This window comes from Bos javanicus, chromosome 10, assembly GCF_032452875.1.
Source record: "Bos javanicus breed banteng chromosome 10, ARS-OSU_banteng_1.0, whole genome shotgun sequence".
NCBI classification, from domain to species: Eukaryota; Metazoa; Chordata; class Mammalia; order Artiodactyla; family Bovidae; genus Bos; species Bos javanicus.
In genome coordinates this window covers 29,479,333-29,507,039 of record NC_083877.1, presented here as the reverse complement: position 1 = coordinate 29,507,039, position 27,707 = coordinate 29,479,333, and the positions used below count along the sequence as shown (strand labels likewise).

At 40.4% G+C, this 27,707-nt stretch overlaps 1 protein-coding gene across 7 annotated transcripts in view; it reads right to left on the bottom strand.

Annotated features, from left to right (window-relative positions):
* The window catches only part of FMN1 (formin 1), a 502,692-nt gene that overhangs the window by 26,731 nt on the left and 448,254 nt on the right, over nucleotides 1-27,707 (bottom strand). For all 7 annotated transcript variants that reach the window (XR_009739072.1, XM_061430672.1, XM_061430670.1 and 4 more), the window contains 2 exons: nucleotides 15,816-15,867; nucleotides 10,763-10,912 (listed from right to left, as the gene is read on the bottom strand). Coding sequence is in view for 6 of the 7 variants with exons in the window: in XM_061430672.1 (XP_061286656.1) it covers nucleotides 10,763-10,912; nucleotides 15,816-15,867 (202 nt within the window). In the remaining variant the exon portion in view is untranslated. The remainder of the gene's footprint in view (nucleotides 1-10,762; nucleotides 10,913-15,815; nucleotides 15,868-27,707) is intronic.

The window sequence follows — 27,707 nt, the reverse complement described above, 5'->3', positions numbered from 1 at the left end:
ACACTCCACCTGAAACTAACATGATATTGTAAATCAACTATACTTCAATTAAAAAAAAAACCTACAACACAAAGGTTAAACTCATCATCTCCTCAATGTAAACAGACATTTCTCCCTCACTGTAGCAGCTGATGGAAACATCATAAACTCGTCTATGTGGAATGTTTCCAAAGGGTAAGAAAACAAAACTCCAAGAAGACAGCCAGAGACAATATGAAATAATGAAAGTAAGTGAAAGTGAAGTCGCTCAGTCGTGTCTGACTCTTTGCGACCCCATGGACTGTAGCCTGCCAGGCTCCTCTGTCCATGGGATTTTTCCAGGCAAGAATACTGGAGTGGGCTGCCATTTCCTTCTCCAGGGGATCTTCCCAACCCAGGGATCGAACCCTGGTCTCCCACATTGTAGGCAGAAGCTTTTAGCGTCTGAGCCACCAGGGAACTAGGAACCCATATGAAATAATGGGTAGCCTCAAAATCATTTATCTCAGGCAGGCTAACAGGGCTACAGACTTGGGATAGGTACACACTCTTTTATGCTTATTCCCTCTTCAGAGTCTGACCCTTGACCTTGACTAACCCTTCCATCCCCATGGCACCCAGGCCAGTCTCACTAGCAGCCATGGTAAGACAGACCAGCCGGAAAGTAAGGCAGGTCTTAGACTTAAAAGACAGCTCCTTACACATCAGAATCACCTCTCAGTGATTCCATGATAAATTAGCCCATCACTTCCACTTCCTACATTTGACAACTTTCTCTACCTCATTCCTAAGATATTTTTCTATTTACAATGAAGGAAGTTCTCCTAGACACCTCATTTCACCAGCTACACAATCAGTCACTTGATAGCTTTTGTGGGTTATCACTAGTAGTACCCAAACACACTTTGACTTCAAATGATTAATTGCAGAACAAAGGCCGCTTCCGTTTGCAGAGTGTCTCCCCCAAGACACAAGGGAGTGGAAGTAGGGGGGTCCTGGACTTGCAATGGAATGCAATGATCAGTTAAAGCCAATCACTCTGCACTTGGTAGACGAAACACCCTGAGCCGCCTGGGCGATTTAGGTGCAGAGTGAAAGGTAACAGCATTGTGTTTCCTTGTTCAGGGAGAGGCGTCTGGGAGACAGCTTGGAAACTCAAGCCGGCCCTGGGACATAAATCTGCAAGTTTAATTGCAATGCACTGCTAGTCCTTGGAAGACATTTCCAATCCTGATAATGAAGACATGCACGTGCTTGTAGATGTCCCCTCCTCCTTTGGTTTTGAAACCTTTACCACCAACCGAGTCTCACCAAAAACTGGAACTGATCAGAGCCTTTTTGCAGGGTGACTAAAACAAAAAGGGGAGGAAGCAGGGGAGATTGGGTGGAGCAGGCAGTCTTTCTGGCGCCCCTCAAATTATACTACCCAGGCAGCCCCCCATTCCATCCATTCTCTGCCCAAGGCAGGAGCTGTCAGGAGTCCCACAGATAAGCAATTTAGAAATATTCTAGCTGAATGAAGGAGACTTACTTTGGGTTTCCATTGCTGTCTGCCAAGCTAGGGAAATAGAGTGTGGACAGATGCTCTCAAAGGTTCTTATGTGAGCTCTAAAGAGGTTTGAGGCTTGGCACAGCCATGAATCCTAAAGATCTTCACTTCCTTTTTTTTTCCTAGTTTTTTTTTTTTTTTTTTTAAGACAAATTGAAAGTAATACAGTCAAGAACAGAGAAGGTGATTGTTTTACCCCGATAACTAGTCTTTCTTGTTTTGAACATGTCTATCCTCTTTAACCAAGCTATAAAGATTGTAGATACTTGAGCAAAAACAACCCATAAGGGATATGTTTGGGGAATTCTACCACCTAAGTCTAAATAAATAAGATCTCTCATCTATCAGCAGTCGACAGCAAATTTTGTAATCAATTTCAACATGCCAAACGAAAACACAGTGATTGTTTATTTGTTCAACAAATATTAACTGAGCATTCACTATATATGAGGGAATAGAAGATGCCAGAGAGAGAACAAATATGTATGGAGGCATTGCTCTTGTCTTCAGTGTGTGCTAGTCACCCAGTCGTGTCCAACTCTGAGACCCCAAGGACTGTAGCCTGCCAGGCTCTTCTGTCCATGCAATTCTCCAGGCAAGAATACTGGAGTGGATTGCCATTCCCTTCTCCATTGTCTTCTAGGGCTTATGATTTATTTGAGGGGAAAATGTCTATAATAAAATGAATGGAAAAGAAATCACTAATACCCAAATTAAAGAAACAGTAACCATCTCTTTCCTCCCTCCCAAATTTTGGAGGAAAGATAGCTCACAGAGATCAGAGAAAGCTTCATGAAGGAGGCATTACGTGATCACCAGGTTAAATTCTTTCAGAATAGGAAGCTTCAGAGCACTTAAGAAGGAATAGATATTTTAAAAGTATGTGCTTAAGTCAAGCTGATTAAGTGGTGCACGTTTATGTTAGGGGATTGGTTGAACATGGTAAGACTCCCTGGGAATATGAACTTCTTCCTCCCGTCTCCAAAGCTGATCTGATAGATTTCATCAGGGGATGAAGCCAAGGCATGTACTGAAGCAACCAAACACAAACTGTGTTCTTGCTCGTCCTCTCTATGAGGAGATTTCTAAAATGGCAAGTCCCTAGGTTCTACCCTCCTGGGATTCTGATTTGGTAGATCTGACAAAGCTCTCCAGGTGATTTAGAAGACCTGCCAAATTTGGAAGTGACTGATATCCAGCATTCCCATACAGGCTTCTGAATCTCTTCTACAACTTTTACAGAGGGTGGCCCTTTTGATGGCTAACCATCTTCCCAAAGTGCCCCCTAGCCCCCTCATTTTTCCTAGGAATTCACTTCCTCCTCCACACTCACTCTGCCCAGGATCCTTAATGCTCACTCAGCATCATTTTGTACTATGTTGGAAAGTCCTTTCTCTATCAATAAACAATTATCAGGCTCTGCACTGGAGACGTACCATAGAAGATATGACAAGGAATGGGCTTATATCCTAAAGGTGGAAAAAGACATGTAAAGTGCCACAATAACAAGTTGGAATGAATTAAGTGCTAAAGCATAGTAAGAAAAATATGCTATCTGAGAGCAGAGGAAGATGTAATTCCTTTATTTAGGGGAGAGATTTTGGAGGTAGCCCTTAAAGGATGACTGCTTTGATCAGCAAGAAATAACTGGGAACAATGCAATTTAAAGAAAGTACACAATGAGAAAACAGGCAAGGATGTGCAGACGTGAGGAATAGAGTCAAGGTCTGGAGTGAGGCAGATGAGGATATGGGAAATGAGGCTGGAAAACAGGCTAAGGAAAGCTAAATATGCTCATGTTCTAAGTTGGGAGAAATAAGGAATTATTGAAAGAGCTCAAGCTTTAGTTGTCACATAAGACCTAGGTTCTTATCCCCATCCTGTACCTTAGGAGTGAAACTGTGATGCTGGCAATTCATTTACTCTCTCCTCTGCTTAGCTGTACAACAGTAATACACCTTTTCAGGGCTGTTGTAAGGCTCTCAGAGTTAATACATATAAGAACCAATCATGGCTGATTTTCTTCCTTTTATTTCAGAATAGAAAACACTTAAATAGGAGTATGTTTAAGGAAACAGATGAGAAGTCAACATTGTTTATCAGCTATACCCCAATACAAAAAGTTAAAAATATATATGTTACAGCCAAGTATAAATAAAAAGAAATAGATATGGTCTAACTTCTGTTTTAAAAAGATAACTGGATACAATATTAAGCGCCAATGAAGAGGAAACAGAAAAACTACAGGCAGAGAGAAGAGTCAGAGGATGTAGCAGTAATCCAGGGAGACATAAGGTCCTGAACTAGGGCAAAGTCACTGAGAAAACAGGGTGGAAAAGAAGCCACTGAGGAGGCAAATCTGAGAAGTTTGCAATGGGTGGAAAGTGAATCTTGTAGCATTAATATGATTCCAGTTTCCAGCCTGCCACTGAACTAGTAGGAGCAGGAGGGGGAAATGAATTTGTTCCCTAACCAAAGAAAGTTAGGGAGCCTCAGAGGAGTAGGTATACTGAGGTGCAGATGAAGGCTGGGCAGCCTGTGGGAATGCTCAGTGTGAAGTAGGAGATTTGAGTCCAATTAAGAGGTTGGTTCTGGGTAGGAGGACTGGGCAAAGAGGTGATCAATGAAGTTGTGAGAATTATTGGGATTAACTAGGGACAGAGTACAAAGAAGAAAAGAGGAACTGAGATCCGAACCCAGGGGAAGATCCACAGAAGAAAAAGAGGAGCTGATGAAGGAGATGGAAGAAACGAGCATCAGTGTCAAAAGCTAGTAGTGGCAAGAAGTCAGCTGCTTGGTTCCGCAAATGGGAAAGGTGGCCAAGTCTGCCAATGGTCTCAACATTCATTTCTCCTGCTCTCCTTAGTAACAGAAATCAGGGCTTCCCCAGTGGTTCAGACAGTAAAGAATCTGCCTGCAATGTGGGAGACCAGGGTTCGATCCCTGGGTTGGGAAGATTCCCTGGAGAAGGAAATGGCTACCCACTCCAGTATTCTTGTGTGGAGAATTCCATGGACAGAGAAGCCTGGTGGGCTACAGTCCATGGGGTCACAAAGAGTCAGCCATGACTGCGTGACTAACACTCATCAGTCTTTAACTGGGCCCTGGCTCCTAGAAAAACCTGCATTACCTGGTCTCCCTTGCATAGAGCTGTGAGACTAAGTTCTGCCTAGTGAAATCTGCATACCTTTCGGGCCACACCCTTTAAAGCAAAGGGTGTGCCAGCCCCTTTCCACTGACAGGAACTCAGAGCTGGTGGACATCATGTGAGCCATCTTTGGCCTTGTGAATAAGGACCACGCCTAATGATGATGGTCACAAAAGTAAAGGAATCTGGATCCAGATTTCTAAACAATTTACACTCAGACTGTTATGCAAAAGTAAAATTTACTTTGGTCTTTGTTATGGCAGCAGAGGCTTCATCCTTACACAGAAAAGAGTGAGTGTTATGGAAAAGAAAGTGAGGAAATGAATATAAACTCTTCTTTTAAGAAGCTGGAAGGAACAGGAAATAGTTAATTTCCAGAGGAAAGAGGATCAAAAGAGGTGTTTTAGTTTTTGAGAATCAATGATCCCATAATTTTTACCATTTAAAAATCTACTATCTCCTCTCCTTATTCATGACATATTTTTAACTTTGCATAGTGGTTTTAATGTTTTAGCTTGGGAAATAAGCAGGTTTAATTCTTTGTGACTAGGACAATCACACATTCTGTTTGTAAGTGAACTCGTTGGGACGTAAGCTGCTGCCGCTGCTGCTAAGACACTACGGTGTGTCTGACTCTGAGACCCTATGGACTGTAGCCCACATTTACTGTTTCTGTATTCGTAAAGAACCGTTCACACACGTGACTTAGGAAAATTCAAAGTTATGCCAATAAACTAGGAGGTGATTATGTGTATTATTAAAGGGGTCCTTTAAAATATGAAGTTTCTTAGCAGTTGTGTATATGTGTTCAGTCACTTAGTCGTGTCTGACTCTACGACCCCATGACCCCCTGTAGCCTGCCAGGCTCCTCTGTCCATGGAATTTTCTAGGCAAGAATATTGGAGTGGGTTGCCATTTCCTTCTCCAGGGGATCTTCCCAACCCAGGGACTGAACCCGGGTCTCCTGCATTGCAGGCAGATTCTTTACCACTGCGTCACCTGGGAAGCCCCTTTATAGCAGTTAAGTGTATATAGATCATTTAACCACATAACAGAGGGCTGGGGAAAAGCAAGGTAACTTGTTAGACATTACTGTAATGATCATGATTCAATAAATAAAAATTTTAGCTTATGGAACTTTTTCCAGGAATAACTTTATCATATAAAGAGAGGAATTCTTGTGATGTCTACACTACAATCAACAGCTTCTTTGTGGGTTGAGTGATGGCCACTCCAAGTCCCCAGCTCCTGGTCCTAAAGTGACCTGAGCAGTGGGGCCCTGAGAACAGCTCTGGGATAACCCCACAACAGCTCTGAACCATCGGCTGTCAAGGGTATGGCAGTTGCATAATTAACCATAATTGCTGCAACTAGTACACTTAAAACAAAAACTCTGTTGTTATTTAGCTGAACTTAAAACACCCCAACTAACAGTCCATTCCCCCCTAGTGTAAATTATAGTTATGTATATAACAAAATGTCTTATTTGCATTTCATATAAAATTTACCAAACTCCTTATTCACTCATTACTCAGCCATTATGGGTTTTTAAATGGTACTTTCAAAGTTTGCCTTGGCTCAGGGTTGAATTATTTGTCAAGACTTTATTCCTGGAGTCATGACTCCCCTGGGACTTCTTTACCTTTTGCAAATTCATAGCTCATTTTGTGGATAGCAGTGGTTTGTGGCCTCTATGTATGCATGTGTGGGCACATGTGGGGAGCAGTCTTAACATATCCTAGAGAGTGGGAAATTTCATAAGGAAGAGTTGTATATGCCAGAGTAATTAAACAGGAAAAAAGCTAAAAAGCAGAAAGTGAGTAAAGAATAGTCAATGGAGATAGCAGCAAAAATTAAGTTACCTCCTTGCCACTACGCATATGGTTCAAATAACTCATTGATTTAATAAGTGGAAGAAATGTGTGTTACAAAAATTCATTGAATGTTTGCATGTCAAGAGACACAAATACAAAAGTGAATGAAAAAGTAAAATTGAACCAAAGCTGCTTCTGAGAATAAAAATCTTGATGAACTTTCATAAACCAGCTAATGCAATGTTGGATGCAGATAAGCAGAGGAAAATTTTGTGTGTGTGTACTTTTAATGAAAAAAATGTGGTCTTCAAGACCAACCTTAGTATTTTAGGGGAGGAGCAAAGGGTATGAGCCAAGGTAGCTGTTGACAGTTACTAAGGCCAAGAGGACAGTGGAAATTCTGCCTGTCTCCAAAGCTCTCCCCAACTCACCACCAGACCTTGGCTTGAAATGTATTTTGGTCTAGTCCCCTATGAGCTCAGGAACAAAGGTAAGGGACATTATCTCAGAAAGAAAATGCACAGTTTCTCAGAACATTACAATAAAATAGTTTCTTGATTCATAGAGATTTCAAACCAGAAAAGATCTTAGTAAGCAGTTAGTTCCTGCCTCATCCCAATATATACCTTTTACAAATGTGATATTTGGGTCCCCCAGGCAATAAGTGACTGGCCCAAGATCATAAAGCAGACTAATCGCATAAAAATGCTGGTTTTCAACTCTCTATCCAGAAGTCATTTTTTATACTATGGAATGCTGCCAGTACTCAGGAAGGGTAGCAGAGTCTGGTACATTTCACTAGAGGGTAAGTTCTAGTACTTGGGAGGCATGAGGACTGGGTGGGTCACAGACTGAGGTCTAGGGAGCGGGGCACTCTGAATTTGTGTCCAGTCTTAGAAGCTTGCCATTTTGGCCTAATAATGGCTTTCATGACAAGCAAAGTTTAATGCTGTTATAGGACTTCCCTGGTGGCTCAGACGGTCAAGTGTCTGTCTACAATGAGGGAGACCTGGGTTCAATCCCTGGGTTGGGAAGATCCCCTGGAGAAGGAAATGGCAATCCACTCCAGTACTATTGCCTGGAAAATCCCATGGACAGAGAAGCCTGGTAGGCTACAGTCCATGGGGTCAAAAGAGTCGGACACGACTGAGCGACTTCACTTTCATACCATCATATAGTAGCTTGCTCTTCCACTGACAGAGTAAATCTACAGGTAAACCATACCCCCAGTTAAGTACTGTCTCTTCTACTAAAATACCGAATTGTGTCCTGACATCAGCTTAATAATAGGGTATATCATTCATTTGTAAGGCACAAGCATATTGAATGTTTCAATCAGTCGTCTGTGTGTTTAGACATTGTTCTGGGTCTCATGAAGAGTACTTGTTACCCTGCAATGGAGTTGCATCATTCAGTTTTGCATCAAACTAATGTGCATTCAAGGAGACCACGTTAAGCAGAATAAGAAGCAAATATTGTCTGTCACCTAAAATCGACTTCAAGTGGCCTAAAGTCGTTTTCAAAATTTCCATTTCATTTGGAAGTGACTTTGTCCCTTTGAAAACACTATTATTGATCCTTAGGTTTTCCCAATGATTTTGGGGATTTTAGTTGGCCTTCAAACACATCTGAAAATGAAGCAGGATGAAGTTATTGGATCCCAAATTATAGTTTTTTCCCCTAATAATTACAAGCTATTAAGTTTTCATTTGGTTACGAACTTAATTTTTGAGGATGTTTTCATATTATGTTATGCTGAAAGTGAAAGTATTAGTTTCTCAGTCATATCCGACTCTTTGTGACCCCATGAACTGTAGCCTGCCAGGCTTCTCTGTCCATGGGATTCTCTGGGCAAAAATATTGGAGTGGGTTGCCATTTCCTTCTCCAGGGGATCTCCCTGACTCAGGGATTGAACCTGGGTCTCCTGCATTGTAGGCAGAATCTTTTACTGTCTAAGCCACCAGGGAAGCCCCCTGACATTTAGTGTTGTTAGGATTTATTGGATTTCTGGGAAAAGTACTACAAAAATGATAACATCAAACATCATTAAATATAATACTAGAGCAATCATATTGTTTCCCATCATTAAAGCAGGCATATTATTTCTCATTTGATTATAATAGAAGAATTTGAGTTAGTTCTCTTATTTCACCATAATGAATGTGATGTCAATAGTTTGAAAGCTAAAACCCTTAGCAGATATAGAGAACAATTGAAAAATCCCTCATTTCCTGAGAAAACCCCAGATTATTACCAAGTTTGTTTTAAACTGGATGAGCAATAATACATATAATGTGCTAAGGTTTCTTAACAAAATGATTTTTGTAAACAAGCTGCTTCCACAAATATTTTATGAGCCACCATTAACTTTCAGAGATGTTTTAGGTTGGAAACCTTGGTGATCCATCTCACAAAGCACGGCTGGAATGAAGAAACCCCTGAAACTGCTAAATGAGATCTGAAAAGGGTCCCGGGAAGTCATGACCCTTTAAAGGTGTTGGTTTACAGAGTGTGAAGTGGGCAATTCACCAGCTATACCCAGGAAGCAGCACAGCAAGTGCCCATCACTAGGAGGACAGGTCATTCTGAAGGGCAGTTGGAACCACCACAGGCTCAGAGTGAGTGTGGTCTAACTTCTGTGATAGGGAAAAACTCCATTTGGAACATGGTTCAGTATTTCAATAGTAGTTTATTCAAATGAAAAGCGATTCATTACCCTCTCTGCTGGTTTTCTGGGACTATTTTCAGGGCTCCAACGAAAAGGATAAATTCACTAAGAGCTATGATTAAAATCTAAGATGTAAAATCTCAAGCAAAGGCATGACATTCAGGGCCCGCTAAGGAATTCCCTGGCCTTCGGGTGTGGACATGGAAAGCTGACTGGCCTGCTGCTACCTCCTTAGAGACAGAAGAACTTGCCTCTGTCACTTTTCTCTGAGGCTCACAAAACACAGAATGCATTCCACAGAAGCTTATTTTAGCTTAAAGAGCTAAACAAGAGATTGCAGGATGAGAACGATGGGTTGGATGTCAAGATTTTTAGGATTTTTTTCATGCTGTTATCAACAATCTATTTGCTTAACAATGTCACTTAACTTTTTTCTGCTTTCACTCTATAATGGATATACTCGGTTTAATTCCCCATGTTCCAAAAGAGGTATGGTGGGAAGAAGATATGCTGATACATTTTTAAAGCTCTGTGACTTCCTTAGAAAGCAAACGTATTAAAAAATTCCTGGAGAAAATATTTATAGATTTAGTAGAACTGAGTCAAGAAATCTCTAAATTATGAGTCCTTTGAGGTAGCTTTCTAAGGTAAAGTATATTAGTGTACTGTGTGTGTGTGTCTGTATGTGTATAGATATTTTATATATACCTTTTCTCTGATTCCAAAGTAAAGAACAAAAGTACTGAAATTTGGACTTTAGGGTCTCCATGTTTAGTGAGATATAGATGCTACAGTTAAACCACTTCCCTTCATTTGTTGAATTTTTGTCTCCAACTTCACTTTGAATGACACTCTCATACATCTGTTCTGCAGTAGCAAGACCTGTTTGAAGTTTAAATCCATGACACCCTTTGTGGAACAGTGGCAACCTGATCAACACACTGATCAAGCAGAAATGCCTTTTTTTCCCCTGATCAACAGGGCCAAATGCAGTCTTTCTCTAAGGAGAACGAACACACACACTCTCCCTATATTCAGTGCTGAGGTTTTCCTCCTACCCCCAACTAATAAAATCAGGAGGCTGCAATGAGGCGAGCGGCACGCAGTTTGATGTCCTCAGCAGGATGCGGGGAGTCAGAAGTGGCGCTGTAAATCCAGAGCGGGGCTTCCACACCGTGTTAAGTGTGGCCCGACTCTCAGAGACTTCCCTTTGATGCAAGTTCAGTATATTAATGGGAAAAGCATTCACTTTTATTTGTCTGTACTGTCTGCGACAGCAAGGCTGCCTCATTTAGCTTGGGCCGACATGAAAATACACAGAGAAGCAATCTGTTGCAAATTAGCACAGCTCCCCTTTCATTTACTAGCTAGTAATTGGAAGGGGTTAAGAAAGTGTAACTTATCAGATCACGTGAGAGTATCTGCCTGTGTGGACAGCAAGCCCTCCCACCCCCACATTTCCTTATAAACTCTCAATAATCCTTCCCTGACGTTCACTTGATCTGAAAGGCAATACTGACACGGGTGAGATGTACACGCTTCGTTAGGGTTGAGAAGGTGGTTTCCTAGACTCCCAGCGTTAATCAGTCTATTAGAACCTTACCTTTCTTTAGATATGTTTTTACTCTCCCGTTTCCAGATAGTCTTGAAGTCACTGCAGAACTCGTACCACACCATAAACACGTAGTTGGGTGTGATCTCCTTCTCACCAGACTTTGGCTTCATCCCAAAATATCCTACTGTTGTTTCAAAACTGCAAATGTAGAGGAATAACAAACTGTGAGGTGGAGGGTGAGAAGCTGTCAATGCCAAAACCCATTAGGAGAGAAGACACTCAGAACTCCTCGCCGCCCCCGCTACCCACATGCCTTTTCTAGCTCAGAAGCCCAGGCCTGGCGGTCACGGTGGCTTATGCTAAGCCTAAGTATTGAAGCCAATTTTCTAAGAAATTCAACATGATTGGGAATACTCTTGGACACATCTTATCTGCATAAAATCAGCATGAATAGTTTCAGGGTGTACATAGGTAAAAACTTGGGGTTTGTTCTTCATCTCAAATCCATGTCATTTACCCACTCTTTGGGTTATGCTGAAGGATTACATGGAACACTGATGCCATGTTGGTTCTGTACTACTACCAGTGGACATGAGAGAGCTTGCAGGGAATTCTTAATCTGCTGAGTGCTTCATGGACGATAAAGAGCCTGTTTTATCCTTATTCTGGCATCTGCTGGCTTTGTAGTCTTGGGTCAATCATTCAACACTTGACTCTCAATTTTCTCAAGGGTAAAATAAGAGACTTAGACTATATGATCTTTAAGAAGGCTACATTTTAAAGCTTATCATGATATAAGAATACAAACCACCAATGTACAAAAATACATATAATTGAGGATGTAGCAAGGATTGGAGGAAAAACCATTTTTGGTCTTAAAAATGATCTCTCATCTGGGTTGGAAAAGAACCCAGGTTTTATAAGGGTGATTCCCAGATATCACTAAGAAACTCCTGACCAACCTCATGGAGGCTTGTTCCCAGATGACTACCCAGGCCCCCCAAGCAGCCCTTCTTGGAGCCACCAGCTTTGCAGCAATTTATAGCTCTGCACTCAATCCTTCCCCCCACCCACTCCAAGCCCCACAAGCTCATTTGCCATGAGCAAGAACACTTAAATAAATGGCCCCCTTTTCTAGGGTGTTGGAAACTAATCAAAGCAAGAATGACTGGCCAGGGTTTATTACTCAATGCTCTATCATCTGTTCAGACACAGTGTTTTTTTTTTTCTTGTGGCCATCCCGAATACGGAGTTTCTAATGGAACTCTATTCAACAACGATTGTAAAACCCTGAAGCCCCGTTACTATTATGGAGCATACTTTCATCTCGTTCTCAGTTATTGGGCAATATGTATCTCATAAGATTTTATCACATTTCACAGATGAACTGTTAATTGATTCCATGGCTATGATTAGGCGAGATCCAAGCTGGAACTGCAGCTCTGAGTCCCATAAATTCTTTGTGCTTCTGTAAATAATAAATCTGTTTTTAATGCAAATTAAAACTACTGGTCAGGGAATTTTGGCTCTCAGTTATTAAAAGACTAGAAGTGCATAGGTGGAGAAAGGCAATAACTGCAGTAATTTCTTAAGGGACTCTCTTATAATTCCAAACACACATATTTCGGAGCAAAATCAGAAAGGAGCAATGTCCGCTTTTGCTCAGACATGATTCCTAATTCTACGGCAGTCAAAACAGTGATAAAACCCAATGTACACTCTACAGCATATATTTTTATTTCATTCAAAATGTAAACTACATCAATTGTATTATAGCATGGAAATATGTACGGAGAGAGTTCTTATGGAGTCACAGGGCTTTAAAACTGGAAGGGATTTTGGGTCAGTCTGTCCAATGTTCCCATCTTACAGATGAGAAAACAGAGACTAGAAAGACTGAATGACCTTATTCATTGGCAGAATTGGGTCTACAGAATCATTTCTCAATGGAATGAGTTTTCTGTTCTATCCAGCCTTATGTTGTTCATACTGACACATGCATTTAAGAAATAAAACAGTCAAGTTTTAGTTTGTTTCCACTTTTGACACAGTTGCTGCTTGTATGACACATAACATGCATTACCCCCAGTGGAACACATCATTATTTTTCTCTCTTCCTTATGCGGACCTTCTACACAGAAACATATTTACTTGTGCACTGAAGAGAGAAGAGAAAGTCTTTCATGCTTAGTATTCAGAGGGACAAATTATCTTCCTACTTTTCCAGCAGGATATAGTGAAACTATATATCCACAGAAACTCCAGTTACCACTGTGCTTTAACCCCAACTCTGGCATTCTTTGGAGTGTAGATGGCGAGATCAAGACACTGCAAGTATGATGCTGCTTCAGAGAATGACAGCATTGTGTGGTGGGTTATTACAGAGCTTGGGAAAAGCATTTCATCATCCTGTGGGCCTTGCTTTTCCTAGCTCTGAAATGAAGCTAACCATGTACCCTTACCACCTTTCCCCCGGGACGGGGGAGCCTGACTTGCTAACCCTAAGAGAGGATGAAAACTAAAGGAAAGAATGAATTTCAGCAGCTTTTCCCCTATGTGATTAAGAAAGCAAGTGAACCTCTTCAGAAGAACCAATGCAAACAGAGTTGCAGAGGATGGCCTGGCTTTGGCACTTGGCAAGTTTAATGAAGACGAAGCCACTCTGAGGGTGTGCCTTATTGGATTTCATCATGATCCCTTTGTTCCAGGAAAAGCCAAATGCTAGAATATAAACCCACAGCTATCTGATAAGGTCTAGACTATTCCCTCCCGTCCCCAAACACAACTCTCTCCCTTTCAAACTCAATTCTGATTCACAGAAGACTGATTATTGAAAACCTTCTGTAATTTGTGCATGAAAACTGCTGCTATTTGACAACAATATTGGAATTTTCTTTTGTTTCTCAGTAGGTAACTAACATAGTTTTCAACTTTTAAAAGACAGGTTTCTAACTGTATATTAGGTTCTATAAAACCTCTCTACTCCACTCTCAATTGCTCCCTGATTCTTTTTCTCTGCTGTAACTCCTTGTCTGATTTCCATCTTTTCTGACTCAGATAAACATTTTGAGAGTTCAGACAATGATTCTATCAAAGAGCCTGTGGCAAAGGGAATGGTTTTTCTTTTGCAGCGTTGAGATGCCAGGGTGGAACATATCCGCTTATTGCCCCTCATGCATGCCTTCAGAAAATGCTGAGGAAAAGCAAATATTCCTTAGCCTCAGAGTAAATTGTTTCTCTTGAGAATACAACATAAGAATTTCCTAAATCTCACACGAATGTTGCAACACTGACCACCAACCTCCTTCAAGAGTGTAACCAAACAACTGTGGTTTCTACATTAAAGATGGGATCTAACATATTTCATGTATGACATGAAAGCTAGACTACCTTCACCACAAAGTCACGGAAAACGCTGACAACCAAAATTTATGACCCCCCTCAGCATAGCTAATGCACAGCAGCAACATCAGCCCCTCTCACAAGGGCCCCCTTTTCCTGGAGCGAGAATCTTGAAGAGGATTAGATATTTGACATCCACCTTGGAAAGTGAAATTTTGTTTGGCCTGATACCCATGTGCCCTTGTGAATGGTCTTTTTTTATGCTTGTGGGATATTTATATAACGTAGACACACCAGCTTGACATGCTGATGAAGGGAAGCTTAATACAGGGGTAATGTAAAATATATATAATACTTAGGGGATAAAGCCAATAAAGGGGCACAATCTACAGATCTATAAACAGAACCATGTGATCATCTTGGTTGTTAAAATTATCATGCAAAGATGATAATCATGATTCAAGAACATGTCTGCACTTAGAAAATCGTGAGATTAGCCTTCACCTTGCTTTTATCTGCATTTTAATTTTATTGGCACTTAAGTGGGAAGAAGGGCAAGATGTCAGCATTCGTCAATGCAGAGCAGAAACAGCACTACTGACTACCGACTTTCAGAACTCTCAGAAATTGTGCTGAAACAGGAGGAAAAGGGTTCATTTCTAGAGCTTGTTCACTTGCATTTAGTGAACTCTTCTCCTCACACGTTTGTAAAGTTCATTTTACTTTATATACTGTTTCCTGTCCTTATCTCTTATTTAACTTTCTGGTACTTTTTAGAACGGGTCCCAGCAAAATTTATCTCAGATTTTTTAGCTCTGAGTATGAGAAAGCCTAAGTGTATTCCCCCTCACCTTCCTAAGAGTGGGAGAGGGCCAAGCTGACTACTGCTGGTCAACTGCCAAAAAGAAAAACCACCGTAAAGCGAGGGGCTCCAAGACACCACAGCCGATCCTTACTGAGCTCTCACAGGTGAGGGGATAATTTCACTTGGGTGCCTATTAAGAGAAACAAGCACACAGAAGAGGTCTGCGGTAGGTAGAGCTTGAATAGAAGACCTCTGAGGTCTCTTTCCCAACTGCTGGGGGAGTTTTCTGGGCACACCGAGAGATGAGTCCCTACTCTCCAGTTGCCCCCCGTTTACCACATCCTCCAGAACCTGAGGAGAAACGTACGTCTCTTAGGTACCTGTAATAATTGGTTTATCTAGTTGTACTAAGGGTCCCCTTGTTCCCATCACCCACGGAGTCTTTAGGAGCAGAGTAACGGGGGAGAGGCAAACAGATGGAAATAGTGTCAGACCACGTGAGGCAGGTGGGTCACTTCTGGAAGATTCCCTGATTCTCGAGGAAAACTATTCCCAAGGGCTATTCCTGGAGTTTTTCACTCCAGCTCTCCTTAGACTCCAACTGCTCCTGGATGCACAGTCTTCATGGGGGGCGGGGAGGGGAGGGGTGGCGGGGAGGCAGTCGAAAGAATGGCTTATCATTCATTATGCTAAGTGAAATCAGCCAGTCATAAAAGGAAAAGTTCTGTAGGATTGCGCTTACATGAGGTACCTAGAGAAGTCAAAGTCACAGAGACAGGAAGTAGGATGGTAATTGCCAGGCTGAAAGAAGGAGAGAATGGGGGAGTTATGGTTTAGTGAGTACAGAGTCTGCCCTTGGAGTTGACGGTTGCATAGCAGTGTGAATGTTCTTGATAATAATAAAAAAAGAACAGATGGTCAAAGAGAGGCTCGAGGCCAGTCAGAGCTGCTTACCTTTTCTGTGCATTCTCCAAGTGACCTTCTTCCATTTTATGTTCCTTTTTGGCTGTGAAAGAGAATTAATTATGAATTAGAACAGCATTTTCTTCCATCATATATCCTTTGTGTAATCTGACTTCGATTACATCCAGTTATTATCAAAATAAGTCCAAATTCAGGGGTTGGCAGCCCCTGCGACATGTCCTGGTGATTGTAGTCAATTCTCTCTGTCCACTGTCCTGCTTTCTTGTTAACAGCTACGGCTAATGGCGACCGTAAATACAATGCATTTTTCTTTCTGGAATACTTTTGAAAGGGGTGATATTGTTAATTATGCTGAACAAAGGCTTAAAGTGGAATGACCTTGGCCAGATTGGAACATGTGGTCATCCAAGCTACAGCTGGCCTCTTTGTGACCCTTTGGTATGTGCTCAGCAACCCCACTCCCTCAAAACAACATAAACTCAGTACCATTTGTAGCAGTTCTGCTCAAATTCAAAGGGATTCACTGGAATCATTGCATACGCTGTCTCTATACCCATGGTCTAAGGACGCCTATGGTCTCTTTTCTTAGAATAATGTTTTAAATGCATTGGAAAAAAATACTTATGATTACTAAAGAAATAAATGATACTGAGATAGAATTCTGAATTTACAGATTAAGAACTTTTGGGAAGGTCACATACATACTCCTATATTTAAAATGGACAACCAACAAAAAACTGTTGTATAGCACACGGAACTCTGCTCAATGTTATGTGCCAGCCTGGATGGAGGGGGGTTTGCGGGAGAATGGATATACATATGTATATGTATATGTATGGCTGAGTCCCTTCACTGTTCACCCGAAACTATCACATTGTTAACTGGCTATACCCCAGTACAAAATGTTCTTGGTGTTATAAAATAAAATTAAAAAAATAAAATAAAATGGATAACCAACCAAAACCTCTTGTATTTATATATAAAAGAACCCATGTTCTGAAGGGCCACAGGGAAACTGGGAGGTTTCATTTTGGAGTGGCTCTTTTATATATTTTCTCTTTAATCAGAAGATAATACTGTCATATATAATAATACAAGTCGTAACACTTTAAATATGTCTAGAAAAATCATCAAGACAATCTCGACGAGCCTTAAGATTTCTTTCATTTAGATATGCCATACTCTTGGATTGGAAGAATTAATATTGTTAAATGGCCATACTACCAAAAGCAATCTACACATTTAACATGGTCCCTATCAAATTTCCCATGACATTTTTCACAGAGCTAGAATAAATAATCTTAAAATTTATACGGGACTTTAAAAGACCCAGAATTGCCAAAGTAATCCTGAGGAAAAAGAACAAAGCAGGAGGCATAACGCTCCCAGACTTCAGTCACTACTACAAAGCTATGGTAATCGAAACAGCATGGTACTGGCACAAAAGCAGACATATCAATGGAACAGAATAGAGAGGCTGAAATAAACCCATTTACCTATGGTCAATTAGTCTGTGACAAAGGGGGCGAGAGTATACAATGGACAGGAAGTCTCTTTAGCAAGTGGTGTTGGGAAAATTGGACAGCTGCATATAAATCAATGAAGTTAGAACACACCTTCACACCATGCACAAAAATAAACTCAAAATGGCTTAAAGACTTAAATATAAGACATGATACCATAAAATTCCTAGGGGAGAACACAGGCCAAACATTCTCTGCCATAAACTGTACCAGTGTTTTCTTAGGTCAGCCTCCCAAAGCAATAAAAATAAAAGCAAAAAGAAACAAATAGGACCTAATCTAACTGGCAAGCTTTTTTGCATAGCAAAGGAAACTATAAAGAAAATGAAAAGACAACCTATGAAATTGGAGAGAATGTTTGCAGAAGATGTGACCAACAAGAGCTTCATTTCCAAAATATACAAAGAGTTCATACAATTCAGCAACACAAAACAAGTAACCTGATTAAAAAAGTGAAGAAGACCTAAACAGACATTTCTACAAAGAAGACATACAGATGGCCAACAGGCACGTGAAAAGATCAAAACTGCCACGAGATCAAAGATCAAAACTACCTGACACTGGTCAGAATGGTCTTCATTAAAAAGTCTAAACATAACAAGTGCTAGAAGGGTGTGGAGAAAAGGGAACCCTTCTGCACTGTTGGTGGAACTATAAGTTGGTGCAGCCACTATGGAAAACTGTACAGAGGTTCCTCAAAAAACTAAAAACAGAGTTGCCATGTGATCCAGCAATCCCACTCACGGGCATGTATCCACACAAAACTATAATTCAAAAAGATACATGCATCTCTGTGTTCATAGCAGCACTATTCACAGTAGCCAGAGCGTGGAAACAAACGTCCATTCACAGATGAATGCATGAAGAAGATATGGTACATATTTACAATGGAATACTACTCAGCCATAAAAAGGAATGAAATAACGCCATTTTCAGCAACATGGATGGATCTAGAGATTATCATACTAAGTAACTCAGAGAAAGACAAACATCATATGGTATCACTTATATGTGGAATCTAAAATGTGACACAAATGAACTTATCTATGAAACAGAAACAGATTCATAGACATACAGAATAGATGTGGTTGCCAAGGGGGAGCTGGGGATGAGGACAGTGGAGGGTGAGTTTGGGGTTCAGTTCAGTTGCTCAGTCATGTCTGACTCTTTGTGACCCCATGAACTGCAGCACACCAGGCTTCCCTGTCCATCACCAATTCCCAGAGCTTGCTCAAACTCATGTCCATTGAGTCTGTGATGCCATCCAACCATCTCATCCTCTGTCATCCCCTTCTCCTCCTGCCTTCAATCTTTCCCAGCATCAGGGTCTTTTCCAATGAGTCAATTCTTCACATTAGAAAGCCAAAGGATTGAAGTTTCATCTTCAGCATCAGTACTCCCAATGAATATTCAGGACTGATTTCCTTTAGGATGGACTGGTTTGATCTCCTTGCAGTCCAAGGGACTCTTCAAGAGTCTTCTCCAACACCACAGTTCAAAAGCACCAATTCTTTCACACTCAGCTTTCTTTATAGTCCAACTCTCACATCCATACATGACCACTGGAAAAACCATAGTTTTGACTAGATAAACTTTTGTCGGTAAACTAATGTCTCTGCTTTTTAATATGCTGTCTAGGTTGGTCATAGCTTTTCTTCCAAGGAGCAAGGGTCTTTTAATTTCATGGCTGCAGTCACCATCTGCTGTGATTTTGGAGCCCCCAAAAATAAAGTCTGTCACTGTTTCCATTGTTTCCCCATCTATTTGCCATGAAGTGATGGGACTGGATGCCATGATCTTAGCTTTCTGAATGTTGGGTTTTAAGCCAACTTTTTCACTCTCCTCTTTCACTTTCATCAAGAGGCTCTTTAGTTCTTCTTCGCTTTCTGCCATAATGGTGGTGTCATCTGTGTATCTGAGGTTATTGATTGTTTCTCCTGGCAATCTTGATTGGGGTTAGCAGATGCAAACTAGTATATATACAACAGAATGAATAAATAAGAAGATTCTACTATGTAGCCTCGGGAACTATATTCAATATCCTGTGATGACATAATGGAAAAGAATAAAAAAAAAGAATGTATACGTATGTATACCTGAATCACTATGATGTAGAGCAGAGACTAACAACATTGTAAATCAACTATACTTCAACTTGAAAAAGAATTTTATTTAATGCTTATGATGTTAAAATGAATGAGAAAAGAAAATCAATCATAACGAGCTATGTTGTGATACCTCATGAAAGGTATTAAAGGATCTTAAAAGCTAGGATATTTAAAAGGATATTAAAAGATTTTAATAGCTAAGATATTTCAAAGGATATTAAATAGCTAGGCTATTTAATAAGCCTAGCTCTGCCATTTACTACCTGTGTGACTGGACAAGTCACTCATGATGAACTGTGTAGTTATGTCCTGATCTGTACCATGAGCATAGCCACAGAGACTATCATCACACAGATGTGATAAAGATTAAATGAGATAATACATGTAAAGCCCTTAGCACCTAAGATATGCCTGATAAATGACAGGACAGGTATTATTAGCATCTCATCATTATTCACTTAATCAATGTAAATTTATTAATTTATTTCCCTGACCAAAACAGCTTGCCATCTCTTCTGACAAAGCCTCTGAAGCCTTTACAATGGCCCAAAGGTCCTGCCAGCCTGCCCCCTGGCTTCCCTATGATGTCATCTCCTCCTTCTCACGCTTGTTTCTTTCCAGCCTAGCTGGCAGGATCGCTGAAGGAGCACACTGAGTGTGTGGACTGGGGACCACTGCACCTGCCTTTCCCTCCTCCCTGGAGGACACTGCCCGCAGCCCCTGTGTGACTGGCTCCCTCTCTGCATTAGGTCTCAGCTCAAATATCACCTTCTCTGATCCTGCCACATTAAACATTATCCTTTGCCACGCATGCCCCGCCTCTTTTCCTTAGAGCCTCTATCTACCCGACAGACTATCCATTTACTCATTTATTACACAACATTGAATGTAAGCTTCAGGAGAGCAGCCCCTTCATCTGGCCCTAAACATGGAAAAGTGTCTACATGTTAAATAAATTACTTTAGCTAAAAATGTATATACTTGACAATAGTTGCTTAAATAGACAGATACTAAGTTTCCTGAACATGAGACTTTATATTCAAAATATGAACACAGGCTAAAGAAGAATGTCAGGCTAAAACTGGATACTAGTGGCTCTAAGTTCAGTAAATTTCAACAAAATCTTTTTACATTAAAATGATTTAGATAGCTACATCATTTTAGGTAAAGTCACAGTCATTGCCATTTTTTTGTGCTATGATTTCTCTAGTTCTTCAAGCAGGAATCTCTGTGAATTATTTGAGTTCTTAGCCAATCAGACACAGAGAAGTGGCTTGCATCTCTCCTACGCTACCAAGTTCCCCCAAATATGAAATCTACTAGTGGTTTGTTCTTATCCAGTGATTATTAATTATGTACATGATCAAATAAGGGGGAAAATTCCTTTGAGGCCTGAGTGATCTTCCTGGAGCTTACGGGTACTATTCTCTGTCACTAGCTGTTTCTAACTGGCTACTTCCACTTTGTGCTAAGTAGACTGTGGTCAACCCCATTGCTGCATATAAACTGAGTCACGAGAAATACCCTTCCCAAACTGAATTAAGCATGAGTTGAAGACTGTGCAAGAACTCTATGAATATAGTTATTTGGGGGGGGGGGGAAACCAGTATCCAAATGTAAAAAGAGGTATTGCTAAGTGGCAATGCATACTGCAGAACCTCTGAGGGTTGTGGGGATGAGAGCCTTCAAGAAAAGTAGAAGAACCTAGAGATCTCAAGCTTTCTTAAGTCAAGGGCCACTGTTCAGACAGAAAAGGCAGCCACTTCCCTGTGTGACCCTGAAGTTCCACCAGCCTAAAGTATTTCTCCTGCCACAATGTGTGAAATTTCCAACCATGTCATTATACATTTTAAGTCCTCAATGTTCTGAGTAAAACAAAAATAACATTACCCAGGAGAAGGCAATGGCAACTCACTCCAGTACTCTTGCCTGGAAAATCCCATGGACAGAGAAGCCTGGTAGGCTGCAGTCCCTGGGGTCGCTGGGAGTCAGACACGACTGAGCGACTTCACTTTCACTTTTCACTTCCATGCATTGGAGAAGCAAATGGCAACCCACTCCAGTGTTCTTGCCTGGGAAATCCCATGGACAGAGAAGCCTGGTAGGCTGCAGTCCATGGGGTCACTAGGAGTCAGACACGACTGAGCAACTTCACTTTCACTTTTCACTTTCATGCATTGGAGAAGGAAATGGCAACCCACTCCAGTGTTCTTGCCTGAAGAATCCCAGGGATGGGGGAGTCTGGTGGGCTGCCGTCTCTGGGGTCGCACAGAGTTGGACACAACTGAAGCAACTTAGCAGGCAGCCACAGCATGCCACAGAGGTACCCCACACAAAAAGGGAGAGACAAAGTTTAAATTGAAGATGGCACATCTTAGACAGAAACTGTCCTTATCCTACAAATAAGACGAGCAGTGGTCCTGAATCCAGGTGCGGAATTTCCTTTGTTTTCTATTGTACAATTCCATGGATAGAGCATAAGTATGCTTCTTTTTCAGTTTAATTTGGTAGTAGATATGGGAGAGGGGGTTTCCCTGGTGGCTCAGTGGTAAAGAATTCACCTGCCAATTCAGGAGATGCAGGTTTGATCCCTGGGTCAGGAAGATCCCCTGTAGGAAATGGCAACCCACTCCAGTATTCTAGCCTGGAAAATCCCACGGACAAAGGAGCTTTGTGGGCTACAGTCCATGGAGTCACAAAGAGTCGGACATGACTGAGCATGCATGAATGCATGTAGCTAAGAGGAAGGTGGGTAGGCTTCCAGAAGAGTTTAAGTTTGGAGACACTGTCAGATACAGCACTAGGGGAGGTAGAGAAATAACAGGCATCCCTGACCTGCCTTTTTTCTCTTTTCTTTGCTTTTGCAAAAAGTTGTCTCATTGTCTCAACAAATTATTTTTCAAATCAAGGGACTAAAACAACTGCTTAGAATGGTAACAGTCTCACAACTTAAGATAATAAAAGCAATAAGAAAAACAAACCAGAGTACTGAAAATGAGATATTTTGCTTACCATCAATTCTGTCTTCCAAAGTTCCTTATCAAGACCAGGTATACACTGTGATGATGGTAATTTAATGGAGGGGCCAGGAGAGAGTGTAGTGGTTTTTGCTTGGTGACCTGCCTACAGCATCCTATAATTTCTCTATCACAGATAGAACTGTGTTGCTTTTCTTATGTTTTAATTTTCTCCCTTAAAGAATGATATTTATTTCTTATGTAACTCTATGTCCCAGAGAGAAAGCAACACAGCTTCTTTGGAAGTTTTTTATTTAAGAGATAATTTTGTGGATTTTATTTAGTGCAGCCTTTACTGAATAAAGGCCATTTGTGTTTGTGTAAATACTTAATGCCTTGGCATTTTGTTTCCTGGTTCATTGGGTGGCCATTGTTTCATTAGTTTTCATAAAGTTGCCCCACGATAACGATTCTGAAATTCATAAGTACTGTGGTCGACCAACTGAAGCAGAAATGATCCTTTCTATTCACTGGTTGCGGGCCCAAGGAATGCAAATCAGAACTCAAGCTACTTAAAGGCCAAGTTTCAAGCCCAGCATTGCCATGCAATGTCATGGACAAGATGCACATATCCTGTATTCCAGATTCCTCCTCTAGAAATAATGACCTACCTCCTACCTCCCACACAGTTATGAGGGCTACATGAAAAAAGCACAGTTCTTGGTTGAATCAGAATCATTGCAGTCAGATCTTCAATGACTCAATGCCATGCAGAGGCTGCTGGGGATCCAAGCTTCCAGCTGGATGGCTGCTTGACCAAGTTAAGTACAGGTGTGGTAGAGTGGAGAGCGCTTGGGCTTTGTGTTAGGTGGACTTGGCTTGAATTTCTGCTCTGCCACTTATTAATCAAGAGACCTTGGGGAAGTCAGCTGACTGCACTGAACCTTGCTCATAAAATTAGAATGATAAGATCTTGCAAGGTGGTTGCGAGTATTGGACACACTGAATGTGAGAGATGAACAGTGACTAACACACGCCAGGCACCCGTGGATGGCGGCTATTTATTGCTGATTGGCTAGAAGCAAATGCTAGCAGTCACCACTCCAGCTCTTTGACATTGGGATGAATAGTACACAATTTCAAGCAAAGTGTTTTTTCGCTTGAGAACGTTAACAACCATTCTCAGTAGATGTTAATTTTCCTTGATGTCATTTTCACATCAGATCAGGTGTGCTTAGGTGCTTAGTCACGTCCAACTCTTTGCAGCCCCATGGACTACAGCCCACCAGGCTCCTCGGCCCATGGCATTTTCCAGGTGTGAATACTGGAGTGAGTGGGAAGTGGGGTGCCATGTCCCACTCCAGGGGATCCTCTAAACCCAGAGATCAAACCCACATTCCCCACTTTACTCACAAAGCTGATGCTGCCGTTTTTTGTTGTTGATGGTCTGCTTTGCTGTACAAAAGCTGTAAAGTTTAATGAGGTCCTATTTTTAAATTTTGCTTTTATTTCCTTTGCTTTGGGAGACAGATCAAAAAACATTGCTGTGATTTATATTTAAAAAAGTTCTACCTAGGAGTTTTATGGTTTCTGGTCTTACATTTAGTCTTTAATCCATTTTAAGATTATTTTTTAATATGGTGAGAGAAAATGTACTAATTTCATTCTTTTATATATAGCTATTAGTAAGAGAAGTTAAGGAAATAATTCTAATTTACAATCACATCTAAAATAATAAAATATCTAGGAATAAACCTACCCAAAGGTGTAAAGATATGTACTCTGAAAACTGTAAGACATGAGGAAAGAAACTGAAGATGACACAAACAGATGGGGAAAGATATACCATGTTCTTGAACTGAAAGAATATTGTTAAAATGAACATACTATTGAAGGTAATCTACAGATTTAATGCAATCCCTATCAAAATATGAAGGGTATTTTCCACAGCACTAGAACAAATAATTTTAAAATTTGTATGGAAATAAAAAAGGCCCCAAACAGCCAAAATAATCTTGAGAAGGAAGAACAGAGCTGAAGGAATCATGCTTTCTGACTTCAGACAATACTATGATACACACAATAGTATGATATTGGCACATACTGATCTCTGAGTCTACAAAGATCAATGGAACTGGATTGAGAGCCCAGAAATAAACTCACGCACTTATGGTCAATTAATCTATGACAAAGAAGGCAAGAACATACAATGGAGAAAAGATAGACTCTTCAATTAGTAGTGCTGGGAAAACTGTTTCCTCTGATTTGAATGCCTCCTTATCCTGCCTTTCTCCCTCCCAAACATGCCCACTATAAGAATCTTTTTCTCTCTTCAAAAACCAAGCTTTAAAATGACCTTGACTGTGAAGCCCTCCAAGTGGGCCTCTCCTCCATGGAGTGGTGAACGCTCTTTCTGTGGAGCTCTAACAGCACTGTGTTCACATACGTGGGTCACGGTACTGGGGTCCTTGGTTGGCAGTCTGCATACTCTCTCAGACTCTGTGCTTCTTCAGGACAGTGACCTAAGCTATTTCATAGTGTTTCTCTCAACTACCTAGGAGGTACTCCACTTATCTGAGAGCAAGGAACCCATGCGAACAGAATACACTCTCTGCTCACTGTCTCCCCACTGCGGGACCACATGCCATTCCCTGGCACAGCAATTTCAAATCTTCCATTTTCTTTTTGCAGCAAAAGAGAAGACTGCCATAGAATCAAAGGGTAAGAGAGGACTATTTATCATCCTGTTAAATCCTGTTTTAGACTGATCCATTATTTAGATTGATACATCACAGGCACAAAAAACATTAACTCTTTGAGTTTCATTTATATTGGACTGAATTTTTTGAGTATAGTAATTACAAAAAAATGTAAAGTTTTTATAAAGAAAATGACACTTCCAAAAATAGACTAAGAACATTCATCATCTAGATAACTGAAATATCCAAAGTTTTATCCTCAAGAGGGTTGCATTCATGCACTAAAAGTGGCAAAAGGAGGAGGGCACTCTTCAAAGAAAGTGGGAGTTTTATGCCAAACATAATTAAGTCATATTTATGGATGCCCATCTGGGAGGCAGTAAACTGTGAACTGAGGGAAAGGGATAGAGGTTGGAATATCTTCCTTGGTATTCTTTACACAGTCTATTACACTTTAATATACCATGGTTTATGGACCTGACATGGTTGGTATAAACCAACAGGACACACAGTAAAGAAGCTGTTTTTATTACAGCTCTACAAATAGAGGAGCTGGTGATGCTAATAAAGAAACAAAGGGACCGCACTCCACTTCATGTGGTATCCATCTGACGTGAGCACAGCAGTCATTTTTCATTTCTTAGAAAATCAGCCCATCATGTACTTTCTAGGAGAAAAGAATGCTTTCACCCACAGAGACAGCAACAGCACATTGACACTGGAAAAGAGGGATAACTTCTTAACATTTATGAGAGAGGGGAAAATATAAATATATAGAATCACTGAGTTATGGAGAGGTCTTAGCCTTACATTTTTTCTTTTGGCATGCTTGCTCACAGAGGATGATATCCTCCCATTTAGTCTTCCTATTTTATTAGTTTTCTTGGCTGTGATTAAACTAAAAGAATCATTTTTGGGCTGTCACAGTTTACATTTGCAAAGGTCCTGTTGGTTGGTAAAGTTGAAGTGCCTAAGAGATCATTTAGAATATTTTCTGTGTAATCTGGTATGAGCTGTGCAAAGGCATGGTATGAAGGTTCTCAATATATGGGTATAATTTGATTTCTAGGTCACCTGTCTAAGGCTAAAGCTGACTAGGAAATTCAGGCTTTTGATGAAAGTACCAAGTAAAACACACTGGAAAAGAAGGCATTGAAGAGGTCTGGAGAGTCATAAAATCAAAGGGACCCAGATAAAAGGAGTGTGAAAAATCATCTCGTCTAACCCTCAGGCTTATGTTTGAGCTGGGATCCTCTTGTGTTCAATTAGACTTGCCAGATCTCATCTTCTTCATCATTTTGATCTGCCATTTTCAGTTGCCTTTACAACTAAATCTGAATATCTTTATGGGGGACAAAGAAAGCAGAATAGGGCTTTCATGTAACTCCTCGGGTACCTGGGCCCTTTCTCAACCAAGGTTCTTCATTTGAACTGCAGAACGTAGAAAATGATTTGGGAAGCTATTTTCTCAGTCTCTCCCCACCCCTCATCTCTTGTGCACATCAGGAAAATGTTCTAGATGAATGTGGTGGTGGCATAGGGATATGCAAATTCATTACACACAATGGTGCCTTTTTAGGTCAATAGGGCTTAATTCTCTCATCAATGGTTGGAAAAGAGACAGTCTTGATGAAATCAAGATTACAGATGACTCATGATTTTAAGTCATTTACATTTTAATATTTCTAAACCCAGGCAATATAATATTCAAATACCTCATAAAATATCATACTGGAGTAAGAATTTGAATTAGAAAAATCTCCCTGGTTATATAAGAATTATACTACTATTTTATATTCTATGATGACTCTAATAATTATTTGTATTGGTGATGAGTACAGTTTAACAGACCACAAAAACCACAATGTAAATCTAAGTGTTCATCAGATTATGTATGTTTTTTTTCTCTAGTAACTATTGTGATAGTAAACATTTTATCCATTTACAATTCTAGGAATTAATCAGATTATGAGTATCACCGAGATCTAAATGAAATAAATTTATCCACAATTCATGAGTCAACTCCCTGTGAAAGCTTTATGATATTTTTTTTCAATATATATCCATCTTAGATGAGATTTTGCCCCAATAGGTAAGACTTTCACCACTCACAATATTGACACAATACTCAACTTTAGACTTTAGAAGGAATTCTGCTTGTTATTTTTAAAGGCAACCATTTAATTAGCTGCTAATATTCTACTATCTTTTTTCCTCTACTTCTCTGTAGTCTAGTGAAGTCCCTCAAGACTGTAAACTATCTGTACACAGCAATTTTTTTGTTTCAGTGTGATGCAGATGCAATTACTTGAGAAAGTTGATAAGACAGTATCACCTACAACCTAGATATAACCTACTCCAACAATTTAATTTTATAGAAGTGAGAAAATGGATACCTGAGTTGATAAAGTTACTTTCCTGGGTCACGTTGATAGTGGCAGAATCCAAGTCTCTTGATTCATAATCCAATATACTTTCCAGTGCCCCCTGCTGCTTCCCAAGATGGTAGGCAATGTTTTTCTCCAGAATTTTCAAATACCAAGGTATATTGGGGCTGCACTGTATTGTACATTTTCCATAGGAATATATACATCAGAGAGGAAGTGCCAAGATGAAATTTTAGCTTTCACTCTAA